Here is a 22,040-nt window from a genome sequence, read left to right as displayed (position 1 = left end):
ATCTCAACAGTGAGCATGCGCTGGACGATAGAAGTACAGCCCAATGTAGAGTACAAATGCAGGTTGTACAGCAGTTAGAGCTACAGGTAAAACCACATTTATTTTTGATATTACCTCAGTATTCCTCCACTTCCAAATTTCTGTAGTGTTCTGTAATGAGGTCCTGTGTACTCATTATTGAATGGAAGGTTCAAAACCTGTTGTTGTCCTTTCTTTTATCTTATTTTATTTTATTGTATTTTATTTACTTTTCTCTTTGGGGAGGTTCAGCTCCAGTTCATTCTTGGGCACTGCCGCTCAGACATTTCAAAGTTCTGTGCATCCCTGTATATGCCGCCAACCCTCAGCCTCTGCTTTTTAGCTCTTCCATCTCTCTCTCTCGCTTTACCTCCCTTCTCTCTTCTCCCTTTAACTTTTCTGGTTATCTGTTGTTGGTCTAAGCCCTCTCCGTTGCTAATATTATTAACCCGAAGTTAGGAAAACAAGCTGGGGAGAGAGATGGGGACTGAATGAATGGAGAGAGCGAGAGAGCGAGCGAGCGAGCACGTGAGTGTGTGGGCAAGACTGAGCGAGCCAGCACACATGCAAGGCTGTTCTCCAGAGTTGAAATAGAAACTATATGTGGATTTATGCCTAATTTTTCATTGTCCCCTTTTTCTCTCCATCACTGAGAACAATTGAGAGTTCACTGCACAAATTTTAAATATGTACACTTACACCCACACGTACATATAAACACATGTTAGGTATATATATCATGTGGATATCAGATATATATAGATGTGTGTGTGTGTGTGTGTGTGTGTGTGTGTAGGTGGGGGGAGAGAGAGAGAGAGAGAGAGAGAGAGAGAATCTTGTATTTGGAAATTCACTGGGCCATGAGGAATGTACTTTATGACTACAGAAAATTAACTTCAGCAAATGTTCCTGTGGATCACATTTGGGTGAGGGGCACTTTAAGTGTGGGTTCTACTTCCTGATGTAACTTGTTGATGAACCCCACCATATTTTAACAGTAATTCCCTCCTTGGTATAATTAATAGAAAATTTGTTTCTAAAAGTAAAAATTGGGTCAGAAATGGAGATTATTAAAACGTACAATTGCAAAAGGCTGACCCTACAAACCCCATTTACGCAGCCGAGTTCCAAAATGCTTTTGAGTGCTTGATGACTCACTGTGGCTTCTTCCTCTGGCTGGTTCAGTGTAGGCAAGAGGTTAGCCGACTCGGGGAAATTAAAACAATGTTGTACATTATATTGTTACCAGCCATCGAAAAGCCTATTTTGTATGCAAGACAGCAATGCCGAGATATATGGAGAGCCCTAGGCTAAGTACAGAAGATAATTACATTTGGAATTTTACTGAGTTAAGTCATTTACAGCTTCAAATAGTTGCAGAGAAAAATCAGCCAACACACACTTAAACTTTTTGTTTTGACTTTCAGGATAGAAGGGATTTTTTTTTTCAATTAGTTATCATCTTATGTGACAAATCACATTTTATTTTTAGTCAGAATGTCTCAAAAGTTATTTTCTTTAAGTAGTTAATATTTTTCCATTCAGACTACAGATATGAACTTATTAGGACAGGGGGATATTTATACAGGCAAAGGGCGCATCGTAAAATCCCCAAATTCTTACATAAGCCTTTGGAAACATGTTTAAATTTAGCACGTTTGTTGGGAAGGAAAGGAGGAGTATATTTATCTCACCCCCAGAGTTCACTGGTGGTTGAAACATAGGAAGCCCTTAAAGCATTGGGTTGAACAAAACAAACTCCACGGCTGTGGCTACCTGAATTTACATGCCTCAGCGGTGGTGTTTACAAAGTGATCCAAGTTCCTGCGTTTATGTATCTAATTGATACAATTAAATTTTTAATGATCAGCTAGAATAAACTGTTTACCAGAGGCAATGGTTCACCTGGGTTGGCGTTCCAGACTGCAAATCTGAGTGCGGGGCCACCGTTAACTACTCAGGAACTGACTATCTATTTTATTCACTATTCCTCACCCTCCACAGGAAGCGGGTGGGAGAAGGAAAGGAGTTGGATGATCAGTAAGTCAGGTGGTTATCTTCTGGCAGCTTTAATGTTGAGTTTTGGCGCATGCGGCCTGGGAGTGGTACAGGCCGATGTGATGACTCTTGGATTATTTGTGGATTTCATGTAGTCATAGATTTCCCTTCATCCTCCAGTCCTACATCAAACCCAAGGCAGGCTTTTCAACTTTTGATTGGAATCAAAGACGATCACCTGGCCAGAAGTTACTATGTGGTAGTTAACCGGTGATGTTCCTTATAACGTTTTTGCCAGCGAGTTTGCTTTAAGGGAGGAAGGCGGGGCTAATTCTGAAGAGTTCGGCGTCTTCCGAGCTTGAGAGCGTTGCTGCAACGAGGACACAGTGCTTGTCGAGAGCAGGGCTTGGAAAACTACAGACCCTGGGCCGAATCCCACGAGCTGAGAAAGGTTTTTACACTCTGAATCGTTGGGGGTAGGGGAGGTAAGAATCAAAGGAAGAATAAACTATATGAAGCTCGAGGTTCAGCATCCACGTATAAGGTTGTATTGGAACACGGCCACGCCCATTGATTTACGCATTATCCGTGACTGCTTGTGCTCTACAACAGAAAAGTTGAGTAATTCCAACAGCGTCTCTATGGTCTGCAAAGCTGAAAATATTTACTATCTGGCTGGCCCTTGCAGAAGAAGTTTCTAGAGGAGCAGAAGAAAACAATTTGCATCACGTTATTAGCAACTTGCTCCCTTAGGTTCCTGGCTCCCTAAAGGCCGGCTCGCCCCTTCGTACTTCATCCTTCTTTGCCTCGGTCTAGAAAACCAGTCTAGTCACCATATTGGTCAGTTTCCCCCAAGGGCAGCTTCACCTGCAGTTATTACACTTGCCGATGTTGGGGGTCGTGGAGAGCTGGCTGAGGGATATTCATCCATCCATCCATTGGTCTGCTCGTGCATTTAGCAAACATTACCCGGAGCCTGTAACATGGCAAGAGCCTTGTAGGAGCCACTAAGGAGTATGAGATGAGTGAAATGGATCGGGCTGCCCTCCTGGTTCTTATACTCTAGAGAAAGAAAAAATAGACTATAAATAAACAGAAATAGCTCTCCAGTGGCACTGTTCATTCATTGGGTAGCGTTCGCTGACACTAATGCGTTCTTGGAAACATCAGGAGCACGCTCCAAAGAGACTTTCAGTGCTAGATAAGGGCCAAACCCAAACAGATTTTACCCGTTAGATATTTAATCAGATGAAATGCACAAGAAGATGTCAGCAGTTTTCTGTGCCCGATGCCCTTATCAAGGATTAGATGGAGACTCTTTGGGTGGCAGACACGGTCTGTTTGGGAGAGTTTGGGGCAAAGTACAGTTATACTCACAGCCAGACCCATTTGAGGCTTCCTGTTTCTCTGATGTTTGTATTTCCATTTGCCATTTCATGCACCCATGTCTGGAAGTGTACCTTTTAATTGACTTAACTAATCATCCTTGTGCCCAGAGAACCCGAGGTATTGGGGAAGCCAGGTCCGTGCAGCAGCTAGGCTACGTGGAAAGGGTGTTCTTGTGTCTCCGCAGCCTTTCTGTCTCGTTTCCCGCTGGCATCACCCACCGTCACCTCTCGGTTCTCCCAACAGCAGACCGACATATGGGGCATGCCTTGTATGTGACTGAGCCAAGGGCTACTTCTGTTTCCCTTGAAGAAGGCGTTTCCCGGTCCAGGAAATACCTGAACCTCCAAGTATCTCAGAGTCTGTTACACAATTACCATCTATTAACTCGAATGTGAAAACCGTTTGTGCCACTTCGCACTACAGGAAAGAGCAGTCAAGGCCTGAGCGTATTCCCAAAGGGTGACCACTGGTAGAGTAGGAAGAGGCCACCACCACCCAGACTCTCTCTGCAGAGCAGGCCTGAGGCCTCTGGTGGTCACGTCTGGGAGAGAGGTCACACGTGCGCCCCCACTGTAAAAACAAACCCAGTAAGCTCAAATTGGATCTCGCAGTAGAGAGCAACAGAGGCTCATTACGTCTACCCTGGAGAATCATTGTGAAAGGATTCCACTGGAGAATTCGGGAGGACAGAGTCAGTCCCAGACGTGACCAAAGCCAGGGAGAACCGCTGGAGTGCTGTCCCGTGTCTCTTGCCAGCCCCCAGATCTAAACCCCAGACACCTCAACTCTGACCCCAAACAGGAGGCCCTTGCGTTTCTTACCGGCAGTCAAACCTCCCTAAAGAATTTTATGCAATTTTTTAAAAATCAGCCTTGTTCCCCTTGGAGGATGGTGTGGTTGGCCATGTTTCCCTTTATGGTGCTCTGTGTACAACACTGCACTCGAACCAAAAGGAAGGAAAAGCCTTTAAGATTCTCATGGCAGAGTTCAAGCGACCAGGCAGAAATCAAGATGATGGGTTATGGAGTCTGGCTTAGACCTATCTATGCAGCACTGGGAGTGAGATGCATCTGTCTTCTTTTTGTTTTTGTTGGAAGGTATCAAAATATATGATGCACGGTTTCTTAGCAGTGGACTCCTTAGGTAGAGCTTGTTGACAGAGAAAGGTTGGTTAATTCAGTTCTCATGTTCCACCCTGTTACTGGTCTCACTGAGAGAGAAGGCCGGGGAGTGGGGGGGCGACGGTGGTCAAAAAGACATCTTCGTGGGCATTTGAAGCCCTTCGGAATGTTTCTAACTGCATTTCATTATTACAGAGGCAGTTGTAATTTTTTGACATTTGTCAATGGACGGGATGGGGATTATCCCCAACTCTTACCAGCAAGCCGAGAAGTGACGTGAGATTCTACACTGTGCACGTAGGCACCTAACATGAAGACAGACGGACACCATAGAAATCATTTGGGTCGAGGGCAGGGAATGTCCTTTTTGAGGTCAGGGGATGTATTCTAAGATTCCACCTGTTCGATGTTCTCTGTTGACAAGAGTCACCTTCTGGATGAGAGGCAGTCATGGAAATGAGTTAGAAGTGGAGGGGAAATCCCCGCCGTCGGTGTGCACGCTCTCACGTGGGTCATGAGTATAAGGCTCTCTCCCCACAGGACGGAGGGGCAGAGACACAGGGAGTGGGGACGTATTGAGAGTCAGGGTCGCCCCCGCCATCCCCCCAGTGCCATGGCCAGCCTTGTAAGGAAGCACCCGAAGCTTCCGTGAGAGTTGAGCACCTACTGTCCCCCAGATTTAAACCCATATTCATCCAGTTATGTGGGTTCACTCCCAACGGGAGATGCTCAGCCATCGAGCTGGGGATAAGGTATGGCGGTGGCTGGGTCAGAATTCCATTTTGGAAAAAGGGAAAAGCACCCAGTCTAACAGACAGCAAGTGAAAACAGTCTTCTGATGGGCTTGCCTGTCTTGGAAAGCTGAGACGTTCGTGGTATAGATACAGTTCTCTGGCCGTGTTTATTCTTTTTAATCTGTTGCGTGACCGTGTGACCTTGCTCAGTCCTTAGCTCAACCTCTCTGGTGTATGAAGATGGACTTTGAAGGAAAGAAGAGAGGAGCCTGGGGGGTTCGGCCTGCATATCATCATGTCCAGGGCGCAGCATGTGTCGGGGGACACGCCTCAGGACCGCCTCCCCACAACCCCTCAGCCTCGAGACCCTTTAAAGTGAATACTGAAAGCAGCCAAGGGGAAAGGCAGCCACCCGGGCAGGGAGTGCGGGTGGAGGGGTGCAGACCTTCTATGCGTGAGTCATTTGACTCCATTCAGTCTCTGTTCGTCAAGCCCCTAGTGTGTTCCAGGCCCTGGATATAGATAAGTAAGGCAGCTTCTTCCTTCCTGTAATGTGGAGGTGTCAGGGAAAAGAGCTCCTGGCAAGGACATTCCAGGCCAAAGGAGCCTCTTGAGGATATGCCTAGGTTGTAGCGGAGGGAGAAGGAAAGTGGAAGACTATTGTGTTCTTTTTAAAATTCATCTCTCTGTTCAACAGGATGGGATGGTGACCAGCCATCGCAGTTTGCTTACCTGGGACTCAGGGATTCCTGGGACTTGGGGTTTTCAGTTTCCGAACCAGGAGAGTCGTGGGCAAACTGGGATGAGTTGGTTACCCTCACAATCCACTGGGATCCATCGGCTGTAGAAGAGACCTGTGGATTGCCCATATTCTGCTTGTAACTGTTTCATAAAGGGGCTCGGAAACCATTTGAAAGGATATTTATCGAGCTCCTACTGTATTGCCAAGGCACTGTCCTAGTGCGTTCACCCTTAATTTCACTGAATCCTCACAACCCCTCTATGAGTAGATTCTACCCTATTTCCTCCATCCCGAGAGTCATGTTTCAAAGGGCGAATCTCACCTCTGGAAATCAGTATGTGTCTCATACATGGTTAAAATGAGCATGTTTAATGTAGTATTTCTTCTTGCTCTCTGAGAAGGTGCTACGAAACGGATGGTGATCCTAACAATGACGGTCCTCTGAGAGTCAGAGAGGTAACTGGTGCCCTCCCAGCTTCCAAAAGAGGAAACGGAGGTACAGACGATCCGGTTAACTTGTCCAAAAGCAAGGGCAGATGGTGGGCCGGCCCTGGGATTGTGGCCCAGCCTTTGCAACCCATCTTCCTTCGCTTGCCCAGTGCTGCTCTATGGCTTTTTACACAGGGGTCGTCATGGCCCTGTTAGGGAGGGGCACATTTTCCTCTCCCCGTCTGGGCTCTTCTGGCTGGCCTCAGAGTTCAGTTGACACAAAGACAGAGTAACAGGAGAAAATCAAACGAAAGCGTAGCAGCGTGTACACACGGGAGTGACCCAGGGGAAAACGGAGTCACTTATCAAAATGGCCAGAACCCTCACCATAAATACCATCTTCAGCTAAAGACAAAAGAGGGTGTTGGGGGTAGGGGTTTGGGCCTTCAGAGGGGAGGAAGGCGCCTCACAGGGCAATGGAAAAGTAAATGTTTGGTAAATAAATGTTTGTGGGACCACGCAGAGACAGTGGGACACAGAGTGGACTCTGATCTCTGGGCCCTGCCGAGTTTCCCACCCCCTACCTCCTAGCCCATATTCTTTGCAGATCCTGCTGGTGATGGCTCTGTTCCGACAGGCCCTCTGAATTCTTTCAGGCAGTTGCGGGGAAGGTCAGAGTGTCTGAGTCTCTTGGGCCTTGAGTCTTTTCAGCTCGAAATAATCCGCATGCCAGAGAGACATTTTGGGGTGGCCAGGTTTTGCTCTGCTATACCCCATGAGGTTCTCTGCACACACCCAGGCCTTACAGACTGAGGGTTTTGAAACTTGGCTGGTGAGGCCACGCTGTCCTCTGCCTCGAGGAGCTTTCGCCCCAGCAGTCCGTGGCAGCGGGGCCAGGGCTGGAGCTCAGCGGCACTGGGCTCATTCTGAAGTTTTCCAAATCCATCTACCCCAGGTACTGTATAAGCTCTAAGAAAATGTCAGCAGAAAGAAAAGTGCGCAAGTTGCAAATAGCAGAGGGAGAGACAGTAAGCCTAACGCAAATCAGTGACTCTGGGGACTTCACCTGTGATGCCTCTACCATCAGCGGGGCTGTTTGTAATCACCTCAACTTCCTGGACTTTCACAAGTATATTATCTGTCATCGGTCCCCCTTTGGACCTTTCTAACCCCATTCAAAGCAGTTCTCAGGACAGTTCCTCACAGCGGTGGCCTCCTAGAGCCTCGTGACTCTCTCTGAATAAGCTCAGAGGTGCTGGGGAAAGAGAAGTCCTAATAGCATCGTAGCTTCATGTTGCCACTGCTCCGTGCCAGGGGCCGAGAGGCGCAGGGTCTCTGCGTGTCTCACTTCCGCATCCCCCCTTGGAAGACCAAGACGCTGCTTTTTCATAGTCTAAAATCCTGCTTTACTCCAGGAGCATTAGAATTCCTAGACTATGACAGAGTATCAGTGTGCGTCTGCTTGAAATGTCAAGAGAGTCTTTAATAATAACATGTGAGGAATGTTAAGATGGTGACAGAATACAGTAAAAGTCGAGAAATTCTTCGATTGGGGTGAAATGAGCCGTAGGTTGCCTACCCCCTGAGAGCTGGAGTTGGCCTTCAAGACCGAGCTGTGAAGGCCTGCGAATGACCACAGTTAGAGACAGTGGCTGGAAAATAGCTATTTGGTAAATACTCAGCTTGGTTAGAAGAGTTTCATTTCTCCTCCTTCCAGTTGCCGCTTTTTTTTTTCTTTTTTTTTTTTTGTGGCTTGTTTTTCTCCTTTGGATCGTACGCCCGTAAGAGACCCCAGGTGACAAGATCCATTCTTCCTCCATCAGCTCTGTTGGGGCCGTCACTGTATGCGAAGCTGCTGAGGAAGTCTAGACCGCCCCCCCCCCCCCGTGAGGCACGCTCAGTCCACTGGAAGAGAGTGGTGTCTTCCCAACGTACCTCGTTAGACTTGGACCCTTGGGGTCTTTCTTAGAAGCACCTATTCCCTCGTCTGTCCCCTGGAGGATTGGGCTCAGCAAGATTAGGTCAGATCCCCGTGAATCTGGGGGTCACCACTGCACTAATCCGGACTCGCCGCCTCATAACCTGGGTGACACTGCACATTCCACCCTGCCCCCACTGCCCGCGGTTCTGCCTACGGAGGGCAGCATGGAGGCAGGGAGAGAGGCAGAGAGATCTGGGTTCCCAGGCAGTGTCCCAGGTGATGTCTGGGATCACAGCAGTGTCGGAAGGTCAGACCAAGCATCCTGTCACCGGGATTCTAGCCTTAGCGTTGCGCCTTCCCAGCTCCACGACCTCGGGTTAAGTTCCCCCCGTCAGCCTCAGTTTCCCCAGCTGTAAAACACGACACGAGGAACGGAAGACTTGACCTAGCCACAGCCGTCTGGGCTTCTGTGAAATCGAATGAGTGGCCGGGCCCCTTCTTCTCTCCATCCTCAGTAATTCCAGCATTTTTTCCCACATCCCAAATCCTTCGCTTATTTCAAGACTTCTTTTCTCACAAGTGAGAACCGCCAAATTGGGCTTAAAATGAGTAGTCCTGACAGTGTAGAGAATGATTGTGTTCAGTGAACCCCAAACCACGTTCCCTTTTCTCTGCTGAAAGGATGAACGTAATCTCCCTTAGTTTTTATCTTTGAAGGTGGCGCACGGGGCCCCTAGCCTTCGGCAGTTATCAGCAAGTCTGGAGCGAGACCCCCGTTACGGTCTTGCCCAGTGTGGACTGTCTAAAGCCTAACTTGAGGCCATGGGTAATAGAAAAGGGGATGGCCTATATCAGCCGAGAGGAGAAAAAGCATTTGCTTAGGACGAGGGACAGATAACAGTGAGAAGCAAGGAAGTAAATCCGTGAGAAATGGGCTTATCTTTCCCGCGCTTCTGGTTCCCTTCTTTAAAGCATCAAAATTCTCTCCCCAGTTAGCCCAGCTGCAAACTCCATCGAACCCCTGTTATGTTGATCCAGATTCCTAATGTATACTCAGCCAGCAGGAGTCTAGATAGACTTGACTGATTTAACTTTCCTATTAAAAAAAAAAAAAAAAAAAAACGAGAGAGAAGGAATTAGGTTTTTTTGAGCATTCTCGAAGCGCTAGGCTCTATGCTAAGCTTGTTATGTGCAAGAATTTATTTAATCCTCAGAACAACTCTTGGAAGTTCAGAGATTATTATTCCATATTTAGAAGGAGAAACAAAATACTTGAAAAGGTTACATAATGTGCTCAGAGTCGCAGAGCCCGGATTCAAATCCATCGAAGTCTGCTTGTTGGGTCCACGTCCTTTTTAGCCCATTCTTGAGTCTGCTGTCATTCTGCAGAACGGGGGCACAAGCGTGCTAATGTAAACAAACGCTGCACAAGCAGCTCCCCTTAATGTGTGTCCTGTTGTCATTCCTTTTATGCTAGGTGGTGCTCCTGTACCCACCGGGAAAGCTTTGAGAGGGTAATTCTCTCTTGATATCACAACATAAAAAGACGGGTAAATTTGTCAGCTGCATTTTTAGTTGACCCTCGGACTGAATTTCCCATCTTCCTTTTCTTTGCTTGTCATGGGATTCAGTAGAGGGAACGCTGGAATATATTTGCTAATCTTAAATGTTTGTATTCCCATATTATAATAATGAAGGGATGCCATGAAAATCGATGGGGGTGGTGAGCTCATGGAATGATGGCATAAAAAGTGCTAAAGAATCTGCAGGCTTTTCGAAGCACCAGTGAGTACTGTAAATGCAAGACAGGCGCTTGAGACAGAGGAGGTGGTTTCACTGGGTGTGAGTTTTTAGCCATTTTGCATTAAAAAAAACCCCAAAGGTGAGTTTGGCGGATATTTTCCTTCAATTGTTAAAACAGTTTGTGGTAGAGTTAGAGCTGTTATTGATGATAAAAATCCAAAACCCTTCCAAGAATATATAGGACATGCTAGTTTACACTCATATAAACAGCAACAAAAACTTGGATTTTTGCCTCTTCCTGTAGCCTTGCCCATCTTTCCATAGTAAAGCAGAACTAGGATGGTAGGCTTGAGGTTGAGGCAAAATAAGGAACCTGGATAATTCTCAACATGGACGATGAATTCTAAGTAATATTCACATGGGAAAATAAGAAAAGATTCCCTGCGGCAGTGAACCACCAGGGTTATGGAGGTGGCTGGGTATACAAATTCTAGGTTACGTGTTTGCCACGTGGTATTACCACCTTTGATCAGTAAAAGGTCAGCCTGGTAGACATCTGGAAGGAAGAGAGAGGTGATGGTTTCTTTTGGTGCTGGGAATTTGGATTTCCCTCTACTTGGTCTTTGTAATTGCTCCATCAGGAGTGTTTACCCCCAAATTAAGTCACGATTAATATTCATCAGACTCTTCAGTAAATACCACCTCCCACCCTTTAATTTGTAACGTTCAGTACAACAGACTACTTCCTGTTTTTTGTTTGTTTGTTTGTGTGTTTTGGTTTTTGCGGTACGCGGGCCTCTCACTGCTGTGGCCTCTCCCGTTGCGGAGCACAGGCTCCGGACGCGCAGGCTCAGCGGCCATGGCTCACGGGCCCAGCCGCTCCGCGGCACGTGGGATCTTCCCGGCCCGGTGCACGAACCCGTGTCCCCTGCATCGGCAGGCGGACTCTCAACCACTGTGCCACCAGGGAAGCCCACTTCTTGTTTTTAAAAAGAACGACATATATGCCTCCATTCCTTCTGCTCCACAGTAATTTTAAAACAAAACATGTTTCTTAATCTAAGAATGTTTTAGTTGTAACGTCGAAAAACTTAGGACACTTACATAAAAAAACAAATAACTAGAAAAATGCCATTGCTAACATTTTAATTGTTCTGACTGAGCCACTTTGGAAAACTAAATTCCTTTAGCATTATGTGTTCAGAGCATCTTTTAGTTTGGCTGTTCAATAACTGACTAAAGAACAGAGGGTGAATAACATAAAGTGGCTCCTAATATGGTATCATTTTCATTTCCTGTTTGTTGAAAGATAAATGCTAACACTAGAAGGCTTTTTTCTTTCTTTCTTTCTTTCTTTCTTTCTTTCTTTCTTTCTTCTTAATTTATTCCTCCCTGAACCACAAGGGAATAAAAAGAAAAAAAAAAAAATCAAATGTGATATGGCTTGAGACTGAGTCATCCAGTTAGGATAAGCCGAAAGCTTTTTCTTTCTTGTTTTTGTACCCTTTCCCTTTTCTCTGCCTTGCCCCAATTCCTGAAACATACCCCTCCCTTAAAACACACTTTGCTTTAAAAATGTGAGTCTTACTTGATCGGGGGGGGGGGCAGATAATTTTAGACTTAAAAAATTAATTGTTATTTAAAAGGTTTAATGTTAATTATGTGACATTGATGGAATGCGTCTCTCTCCAATTTTAAGGCATTATTTTGGACAAATAGTCTTTAAAAGTACTGAATTAAGATTTTTTTTTTCTATCTCTCCCTCTCCCTCTCCCTCTTCCTCCTCTCCTCCCTCCCTCCCTTCCTTCCTCCCACCCCCCTTTCTCTCTCTGGTATTAATCTCTTCTGCATTTCCCCAAAATTCTACAGCTGTTCTCTTAATATCTGTACCTTTGGGGGATACATTTCCCACTTCTTTTACAGACGTAATTGTCATATGTCCCCTATGCTCAACGATCTTGAACTATCAAAGATACCATTGTGTATGAAAGAGTCCACGGCAAGCATAAAGAAGGCAGCGTGTAATAAGTAGTGTCTGAGTGCCTACTGCATACATCCAATTAGAAACTCATGTGCCTTCAGAAGATAACGTTTGATAGAATGAGGAGACTTGAAGTTTTGGTACGATGAGACTAGCACATAGTAGGTACTCACATACTGAGTCCGTGAAATGAGTAAGCTTTTTCTGCATTCACTCGAAAATGGGGGCTCTCTGCCTGCCTTGCCAAAGTTGCTGGCCAGTACTGTCTTCACCTGTGCCTACCTGTGAAGAAAGATGGAGTTAATTTTGCGTAAGTGTATCTGTGTGCCTAGGAGTTTCTCCACAACCCCAATGGATGAATTTACGAGTTTTTAGCTCCCTAGCTTATTCTCCTTTGGCTTCCTCATGAATCAGGTTGGTTAACAGGCGTGATTCACGGTTTTGTCTCGTAGCTGTCTGTGTTCCATGGGACTCCTTGGTGCCAGCAGGTCTACGACTTCCCAGTTAAAGGCTCATGCATCTTGTGTGGAGAAATCGCCCACTAACACCTCTAGTAACTCGGAGTCTGGCAGTGGTCGTATAGATTTCAAAAGGATTAAGCAGTGATGCACATTTTGTCGTGTGCCAGGGGGCCATAGTGTAATTTGGAATGTGTATCATTTGGGATGTTAAAGGAGTACTGCATCTGCATTCAAAGAAATAACAAAGCGTCTTCTCCCTACCAGCTTGCAAAAGACAAAGAGCGCCTGCAGGCCATGATGACCCACCTGCACGTGAAGTCTACGGAACCCAAAACTGCCCCTCAGCCCGTAAGTACTGAATGACACCCGTGGGGAACCCTACAGTGTTGCTTCTCTGCTTCCCTACCCCAAGGACGGAGGATTGCCTAGTCTGGCAGCTTTGAGTAGCGACAGACTTAAGCTCCATCTGGTTCTGATTACCTTTTATGAAGAGGGCAGTGTGCTGGGCATTTAGGGAGACAGATATGGGATGATTCAGGCACAGTCGCTAGCCACGAGGCCCCACCATCAGCTCTTCTTTGGGACACATGATTGATGCTACGCCAAGGTACTAAAACATATTACGAGAGCTCACTAGAAGGGAAAAAACAGAACAGAACAGAAAGCAACCTTTCTGATTTCTCAATGGTGGAAACACAGAGAGAACACAGCCAGACCAGGAAAGCAGAGGAAAAAGGCATGTCAGCATGGTTTAGCCAAGAGGCAGTGGGTGTGAGAAAAGGAGTGAGGGATAGTCCAGTCCAGCCTAACTGCAAGAAGGGAAAGAAAGAGGAAACACACTGTCGGAATAGTCAGAGGCTATAATTACGGAGAACATCTAACGGTCACTAAAGAGTTTGAAGTGAAAATTACTCCTTCGCAGTGAGGAGACCAAACATGGTACCCTGAAATTACATTTCACTTTTAGCAATCTCTTACTTCTTGCCTTGTTCCCTTTTATTTGACGTTCAAGAGCGTCACCAAGCACAGACAGTTAATATCAAAGTGGAAGGGTGGTAGCTGAACCCCAAATCCTGTCTTAGGCGTCATTACTTGTTGCAGATTGATCGCTTTCACAGTTGTGTTTCTTGTACACGTAACAGTTCTCAAAATCTAGTAGCTTCAACTGGTTATTCACAATGGAGAGAGTGCTTTGCTTCTTGATTTTTAAGATTTGTAAAATTTAAGGGTACGCTGCCTTTATTTGATGTTGCTTGGAGTCACTGTGTGAAAATTAATTGAGCGTTGACAATCTATAGTTAGTACCAGCAATTTTAATCAATATGCAGTGATGCGGCGTAATGGCAAAGTATTGGTTTATCTGTTTTGACTGATTTTTTCCTATAAATAAAGCAAACATACACCCATACATGTATGATTTATAGTGATAGAAATAAAACGGAGTCAGACTATTAACCCAGCAAATATGGTAGCCTGCCAAGATGCAGTTGGCAGACAAAATTAATGTCTGAAACAGAACACATTACTGAGATATAGGACATAAAATCATTAAACACTTTGCACATCCATTTTTACTAGGGAAGAGCCCTCGGTTTCCATGTATTTTGCGGTAAACGGCTGTAGGACCCAATGTGTAGGCTACCCAAGAGAAAGGGGGGCAGGGGGAGGCCATTCAGTATCGTGGAGTCAGTAGTCAGCTGTGCTCTCGGTGCTATTCCTGTCAACCCCTTCTTTTAAGGAGGGTCCTGGGAATACTGTGAACCCAGGTAAGCAAATTGGTAAGACCCTGGCATGACTCCACTGAGTTCTCCAGCGGGTATAGGGAGCTTGAAACTCTCTGGAAGTCTTCAGATGGTTGTCGTTGGTTAGGGAAATGGTTTTCCCCAGGTTGAAGGGTTTGCATCTCTAAAACTAGCAACAAGGGAGAGAATGAGATTATCTCCTCCTTCCTCCGTGGATTAAAAACAATGATATGAGGTTAGATATTAACTGTGAGAACCAGAATAATGTTTGGACTCCGCACTCTAGGAATATACTCATTTGGGATCATGAGGCTCCTTGGGAGGAGGAGGGATAAAAGCAGGAAAGGAATTGCAAAACCCCACGGGGCACTCAGCGAGCGATGGCGCCGGATGCCGGCAGGGAGCGCCATATACATAGGCCTCCATAGGCCACAAAAGGGACCCTTGGGAATCTCCATGAGGACCCGTGTTAGGCAGCCTATAAACAGGAAAGTGCAGTCCTGGGGGAAATGCACAGGGCAGGAAGGTTTGTCTTGATTAGTATTTAAAAAAATGTTTTACATGCTAGAAAATTATAACTTCGAAGGGGGACCTCCTACTAAATTTATTTTTAACTGCTCTATTGAAAATTCTCTACCACTAGTCAACATTATCTCTTAGTAGCTCAGCACAGTATTTCTTTATTAAAAGAAATAGGCACGAATATTTTTGACTGAAAAATTAATAGCTTTTGAATTCATACGCAGCAGGTCTTCTTTTGCAAAGAAGTCCAATATCGCTGCACAGCACTTCTATAACCATTTATTTGGAGTCCAAGTCAAACCTTTGACAGTTAGAGCCGCGCTACAAGCCAATATAAAGAACTCCAAGATGTAAACCAACAATAGGCCGTCTGTGTGAGGTTTGCCATTGTCAAATACATAGATTGTTTGGATTAGTTTATGTAAATGGACTGTTGTATTACCCTTTGGGAAAAAAAAAAAAAAAGATCACATTTGTGTATGAAAAGTGGTTCCCTTCACAGGCAGCATTATAAATTCCTTATCCTTTAACTTACATGTAAGAAGTAAACATTGGTGCCTGACAAGCAGGTATTGTGTGACACTCTTGTTGCCAGAGAGAAGAAGCTGCCTTCTTTTCATTCATTGGAAAATAGAAAATTTTCTTATAGATACCATCTTATAAATCGGGAATTATTAAAATACGTATAGGTGAGGCATTGGGAAATTAATTATAAAAGGCCGACGTGTAGTGTTTTGCATACATTTTTACTTCTTTGCCCCAAACAAAAGGGGAGGGGTGGACAGACGTAGAGCAAACCCTTGATGCCTTCAACTTTAGGGATACAGAGTTATCTGATGATCGGTTCTAAGGTGCAGAAGACTCCCTTTTGCCTGTAACTGATTTATTCCACCTGAAATAGTAGAACGCACGGTGTATGTTCAGATGCCTTATCGTTCTAGACTCTCTGATTTGAAGGAAGCAGTCCCTGGGAATCAGATCTAACCTTAGCTGGGGACTCTCATGTTAAGAGTCTTGCCAGGAAGTTTGTGGAGTGTTTTTTTTTTTCTTTTTCTTTTTTTCCATTTCTGTTTAAAAAGGAACTCGGTGTTTATTTTAAAATCCTTAGTCACTAAGTGATAGAATGCTTTGCTGTAAACGTTGCTTTTCACTAAATGCCATTTGGGTGGTAAGTGTCATTTGCTGTGTCCAGTCATCCAACCAGTTCCCATTTCACTGCCAAAACCTTCTTGGATTGTTCTGACAGCAGCCCGTAGACGTGTTCGCTGGATGCTGTTGTGGAACTCATGTTCCCATTTGGCTAATCAGAGGCTGTGCTCATCTCGGGAGAATCCCAAGTTTTTAGGCGTGGGTCCGAGCGCGACTCCCACTGGAAGGCGTGGAGAGGAACTGAATAGGGGTTTACGGCGGTCCTGTTCCACACGTGCCTCCGATAACATCTCCTCCCGCTTGCTTGAAAATCTTTTAAACCGATAAAAACCTTTCCTTTCGTAATTATACCCAGGACTCAAACTGCAGTGCACGCTGTTTTCGTGAAGAGAATTCCTGAATTTAAAATCGAATTCTTGCGTCAACGAATATTTATTGGACGTGCGACAGGAAGACGTAGGGTAATTACACCAGACAGAACCATCCCTGCCATCGAGGTGTTTGGGGTCTCGTGGGACCAACTACCAAAGACACACTCCCAGGCTCTCCCTGGCATGAGCTGTGCTCTCGGGGAGTGAGTGTGTGGACCGCTGCCCTAGACGGTGGGGGTTGAGGAAAGGCTTCTGGGACAGGTGACATCTAAGGTGAAAGCTAAAAGATGAATGGGAAGAAGTGGAAAGAAGCGAGTTTCGTGACTCTTTTCTCGGGTTAAGGGTAGGTGCGTGTGTCTGTGTCTCTGAGGAAGGGAACTGGGAAAGTGTGTGAAGATGATCAGAGTGGAGGGGAGAAAGGAATGGCCAACAGCGGCTGAAATAAGCTTTTCGTTTGTCATAATTTTACTTAGAAGCTTTTAATTCTATTAAGGCTGGCCCCTGCTTGGAAAAGTTTACCAGAACAGAGCTGTACATTCTAGCAATGGGGGACATACAGTGGGCGAAGGCGGGCTTGACATACGTACAGAATGGCCCACGTGTATTGTACGTTGGCGATTTAAAAGATTCGTGTCTTTTCCGTGTTCAGAGAAGCACAAGCCAAAAATCAGGCGATCGTAAACTGTCCTGATGAGAATGATATTCTTTTGTTCCAAACTCGGTACCACTTCATGTTCTCGAGGTAAACACCAAAATGGATTGCTTGGGGGTGAATGCTTGTCCTTGGAGGGAGGCCTCACTCAGAGGATAAAATGATCACCACCACCACCACCACCAAGAAACATGTCTGTAATAATACTTTATTAAGTTGTTAAGGATTTTTGAAAAAGACTTTTTCACTATCATAAGGTCAGGAAAATACCGTAGGTCATATTCTATAATCCTGAGAACGTAAGAGGTAGGCTTTGCTTTAGGGTGTTCCTCCGACCCACCGGAGAACAGCTCCCAGCGCTGGAGAAACCACACGCCCTCAGATTTGGTGGACAGCCGGTTACAGCGTAGGTACTGTCTCCTTTATGGACATGTTGTAAAACACAAGAACTTGGCTATTTGAAGCGAAAGGCAGTATTAGATTTTCCGTTGCACGCATTCTCGTTTCCTCCAACCGTAGCAATTAGGACTGTTTGGAAATAGTTTTTAGCTACTAATAAAAACAGAGAGGGGGAGAGAGAGAGAGAGAGTGTCCGTCCGTGTGTTCCCTCGCCCCGTGCCCCCCGCTCCGCAAAAGGGGGGGGGTCTCTCAACGAAGCGGCTGATTTTGTGGGCTGCTCGCTGCAGCCTGGCTGTTGAGTTGGGGGAATAATTTGATGCCGTCATAAAGAGAGATTCGCAAGCACCACACACACACAAGGGATGTTTCTATACTGTTTCTCGCGAAGTCCCCCACCCTGAGGTTCATCCTGACGACCACGTCCTCGGTCACTGCCGCGCGCCAGGGCCCAGATCTAAGGCAGTAGCGGGACCAGGCAGAGAGAGCTCTCCCCAAGGCCACCCCCCGACCCCCTGCCACGATCTGGTAACATCTTTCCCGTCCCTCCAGCCTCAGAAAAGGCCACCTCTGAAGGCGAGGGATTCGTGTCTAGGATTCACCTGCTCAGGCCAGTCGAACCAACAGCAGAAAAGCGAGTGAGCCCCGAAGTCCATACTAAGCGGCTGGGTCCCTCGGTGTCTGGGTTTCAGGTTGGCCTTTTGTTCTCAGCATCTGTTCTGAAGCGAGGCAAGAGCACAAACAAAAATCCAGATGAGTCCTTATGGGAATGCTTACAAGTCTGTTTCTGTCTGGGGTTTACCTCAGCCGTTTGTTGATCTTTAAAAAAATGGGAGTGACTCACCGTCTTTAAAAGAGAGAGAGGAGGTTACTGTTTAAAAACGAAAGATAAATCTTTCGAAGAGGGGCTCGGCAGAGTCCCGGGCAGCTGATCTGGTTCCAGTTGTTGGGATGGGTAAGATTTCTAGGACAGTCACCCCTGGAACTGACCTGGGAGAAAGGCCGACGGTTGAGAGCGCATAGAAACTAAAAAAATAAAAAATAAAGCCCAACGGCAATCTTAAGTGACATAAGAATTTAAGCTTTTGGCCGGCGTTTCAAAGAGATTATCTTTGCCCAAATCATCACATGATGGAAACTTGCCATGTAGAAAATATCAGAGTTACTAACTTTTCTAAACATAGCAACTTCTTTTTAAATAGAAAATGAACACAATCTGAAAAATAGGAAAAGAAACCCTCCCAGAGTCCCCATCCCTTCCTGCTCCAGGCCCCGGAAGAGAAAACATTCTCTCTCCCAACCTGAGCTACAGTCAGAGACACGAAGCACACGTGCTTTCATTTCTAATTGATGATTATATTATTAAGTTTTAAGAGTTTACAGTTCAGGTGAATCTTGCAAGATTGCCGCACGCCCCTCACCGTTCCCGGCTTGCTCTGCTGTTCTAAGTCTGTGATTAATTTGTGTGTGCGGCGGGGGGCGTAGGGGGTCCAGTTTTTGCAGAGAGAGACCTTAATGAAAAGAGCAGGTCTGGTTTGAACGCAGAGCCTATCTTGAGCCCTTCCCCCTGCTGCATCTTATCACTCCCTCGTGACCTTCCTCCCCAAAGATGGTTTCTCCTCGAGACCAGCATGTGATCATCCAGCCGGAGTTTAAAAGTTAAGAAACTTCGATCGCCGTTGACAAGGTTGACATTTCATTAACTTGTTGGGTCAGCCTTCAGATGATTTCGCGAGGCGAGGCACCCTGTGTTTGGAGTTTACCGCTTTTTGTTCTTTCTTCCCTCGCAGGCTACAGTCGTGTTTAATTTGGAATCGGGGCTCCTTTGGCAAATTAGCAATTAGAACAATTCTGTGGGAATATGTATATGTGTCATTAGTTTTCCTGCAAATTAATAGCAGGGGCAGAGGTCGGGCAGAAATTTTCCACTTGACTGCAGTTCCTCTGTGGAGACTTGGCACTTGGTTCTGGAATGGCCACAGCTGCTCTCAGCCACCCTCTTCCTCTAGGAACTGTCTTTTAATTAGTTTACCTCATAGCCATCATTACAAATATTACTGCCTCCCCTCCTCGAAATAAAATTACTGTTTCTACAAAATATTCCAGTGACATCTTGCACCGCTGCACATTGATGGTGGGGTCAGTCGAATGCAGCATTTAATCATTAGATCACCTCCATCCGCGTCTCCTAATTAGAGTCCTTACAATACATTTTTATCTGGCAATTAGGCGAGATTGGCTACTTCCTCTGTGGCTTATTAGAGACAGCCCAGCAGTGGGTGTGAATCACGGTGTCATTTGTCAAGCCTGGTTTAAAAAAAAAAAAAAAAAAGCCCTCTCTGCTCTCTTCTGGCTTGGTGTTGATTTCCATTTGGTACCTGTGTTTCAGAGCCTCCAGAAAATTCAGCTGCATCTCTTTCTTCGTGGATCGTGCTACCCGGGAGGGATTTTCTTCCCGACTGTTGCTTTTTCAGTAGAACCAGTCCAAGTATTAAGGCTGCAAGAATGACATTCTTTTCATGTTTTATGACTTTGTACCCGTATCGTGGGGCTTGTCTGTTCTTGTAGGTGAGCTCCCAAGAGATGGGCCTGCACTTGCTGAATGTTTCCACGAGTTTGGGGTTTGGGCAATTAACTAGAACCCAGTGGGCCTGGTGATCTTCCTCACGGAACTGGAAAGGAGCGTGCATATTCCCTGAGGACGCTGTATTTATATTATAATTTTCATTACCTTTTAAAGAACGCCGTGGTGTTGAGGGTACTGTTCTTCCACCGAAGAGCCCAGAAGCAGAGTTAGTTCTCGGGATTGTTTTACGGTTGCTCTGCCGGTTTTCCTTTGATCAGTGTCTGCATTTGACGGTAAAGCCCTTCGAGGGCAGCGGTTGTCTGTTCCGTTCCTTCTTCTGTCGTTTCAGTTCCCATTGCCGTATGTTTGCTGGGGAAGATTTATTGAATGTCCGTTATAAGCAGGGATAAAAGCTAATCCCCAGGTCCCTTCCAAAAATGAGCGTGCAGAAAAATGAACCCGGACACTGTTTATGGTTCCCGTTGTCTGGGCGTAAGGAGACTATGATACAGAGGGCCTAGAATCTCCAGTGTGTATGTGATTTTGAGTCCAGGTTGTGAATATGGGCACGTTATTTAATCTCCCGTGAGCCTGTGTTTGCTTATCTGTGAAACGTGAGTAACAACATCTCAAGTATTCGTGATGGTATGAGAATTCAGCGAGACCAGGCGGTGGCAGGGGCTTCACAGCGTGGTCTTTACAAATGGTCCCCGTGACTTTCCCGAGCGTTTGGATCCTCTTAAGCCTAAGAGCGCCTGAATTTTAAAAGCTGTATACTGATGAGCATTAGCCTTCCGTGCGCTGATTTCCTTGACCCGTCGCTGGGGCGGATGCTTAGACACGCTGTTCCTGTACTTGGTCAGTGATGAAGGCCCAAGGCAAAGAGGAGGTCGGCCCCAGCCTTCCCAGATCTGCTCCATCCCGCCGCGGCTGCTACGCTGGAGCTGGACCGTGAGCACTTAGTTTGCAAATGTGTGTCACGAAGTCAAGTTTCCGGCACTAATAAAAAAAAAAAGCAGCTCCCAGCATCTGCCCAGCTTGCTGGGGGATTCATAAGGGTGGTGCCATCTCCACAGCTTGCTCTTATCAGGCATGGGGGAGCGTGGGGGTGTAGGGATTGGTGGTGGGCGGGGCGGGGTGGGGTGCGGCGGCGGCGGCGGCGGCAGTCTGGTGTCGGCTGAGTCAGCATTTCAAGGGAGGGAGAAAAGGGAAGGCCGCCCAACCAAAAGCTTGCAACCCAGCGTTCAGTTTCCAGTGCCATGTTTATGTATTTCCATTAATACTTTCTCAACGATATTTGATATTTCTCATTACTAGGGTATGAGTAAGGTTGAGTCTTCCCAACAAATTAGAACTCTCTTTTAATCTGTTCTTTGATTATGATCTCAGAGGAATCTCATTTTTAATACTTTCCACAAATAATGTCTTGGACTTAGGACTGTTGCAGTGGTGAACCAGACTTAATTTGTTAAGTGATTCACAATCTGGTTTGAGATAGTGATACCAAGTAAGGCTACTTTGCCAAACTTTCTTGGACTGGGGGCAGCTACAAGTTCCTCAGAGGGCAGCTCTGGGTAAACTGTAAGAACTCTGTTGAAAACAACCAAGTTCTTCAGTGTAGCCAGACTTAATATTTCAGTAGCAACGAGTTTTTGCAAAGGGGGACAGGCTCGTGTTTCCAGTTATTAATTAGAGAAACACGTCAAGGTGCAGGCGAAACAGATAGAAAGAAAGAAAGAAGGAAGGACCGAAACAGGGCTTGTTGATTTTCCTCTGTGCTCCTGCAAATAACTAGTGTGTGTTTCCGGACTTGAAGCATTGGATTATTCCATTTTGTTACTACGCATTTGAAACTGGAAGGAAAAAAATTAAAATGTTTTACAGTTCCAGATCTCTCTTATGCCATATTCTTTTTAAACAAATGATTCCAATCCTATATTGGATAGAGTTTAATGAAGGTGACAGAGAGAGCTTTCAAAGATTAGCCTCTGCCAACTAATGGAACTAAACGGCTGTTCACTGGATCCGGTGCCACTCTTTTTAATACAAGTCACAGGCCAAACCTCTCAGCAGTAGTTCCCATCCGTGAAGTTTCATCCTGGAGC

At 45.8% G+C, this 22,040-nt stretch overlaps 1 protein-coding gene across 12 annotated transcripts in view; it reads left to right on the top strand.

Moving 5' to 3' along the window:
- FOXP1 (forkhead box P1) overlaps positions 1–22,040 on the top strand; it is a 502,532-nt gene that overhangs the window by 456,899 nt on the left and 23,593 nt on the right. For all 12 annotated transcript variants that reach the window (XM_089918160.1, XM_089918159.1, XM_022572557.2 and 9 more), the window contains 2 exons: positions 1–86; positions 12,802–12,885. The exon at positions 1–86 is cut by the window's left edge and continues 2 nt beyond it. In XM_089918160.1, coding sequence (XP_089774286.1) covers positions 1–86; positions 12,802–12,885 — 170 coding nt within the window. The remainder of the gene's footprint in view (positions 87–12,801; positions 12,886–22,040) is intronic.

This window comes from Delphinapterus leucas, chromosome 10 (genome assembly GCF_059928025.1).
Source record: "Delphinapterus leucas isolate spDelLeu-1000000601 "Yukka" chromosome 10, BTC_Dleu_Yukka2, whole genome shotgun sequence".
Classification (NCBI taxonomy): Eukaryota; Metazoa; Chordata; class Mammalia; order Artiodactyla; family Monodontidae; genus Delphinapterus; species Delphinapterus leucas.
This window is presented reverse-complemented; position numbering and strand designations above follow the sequence as displayed.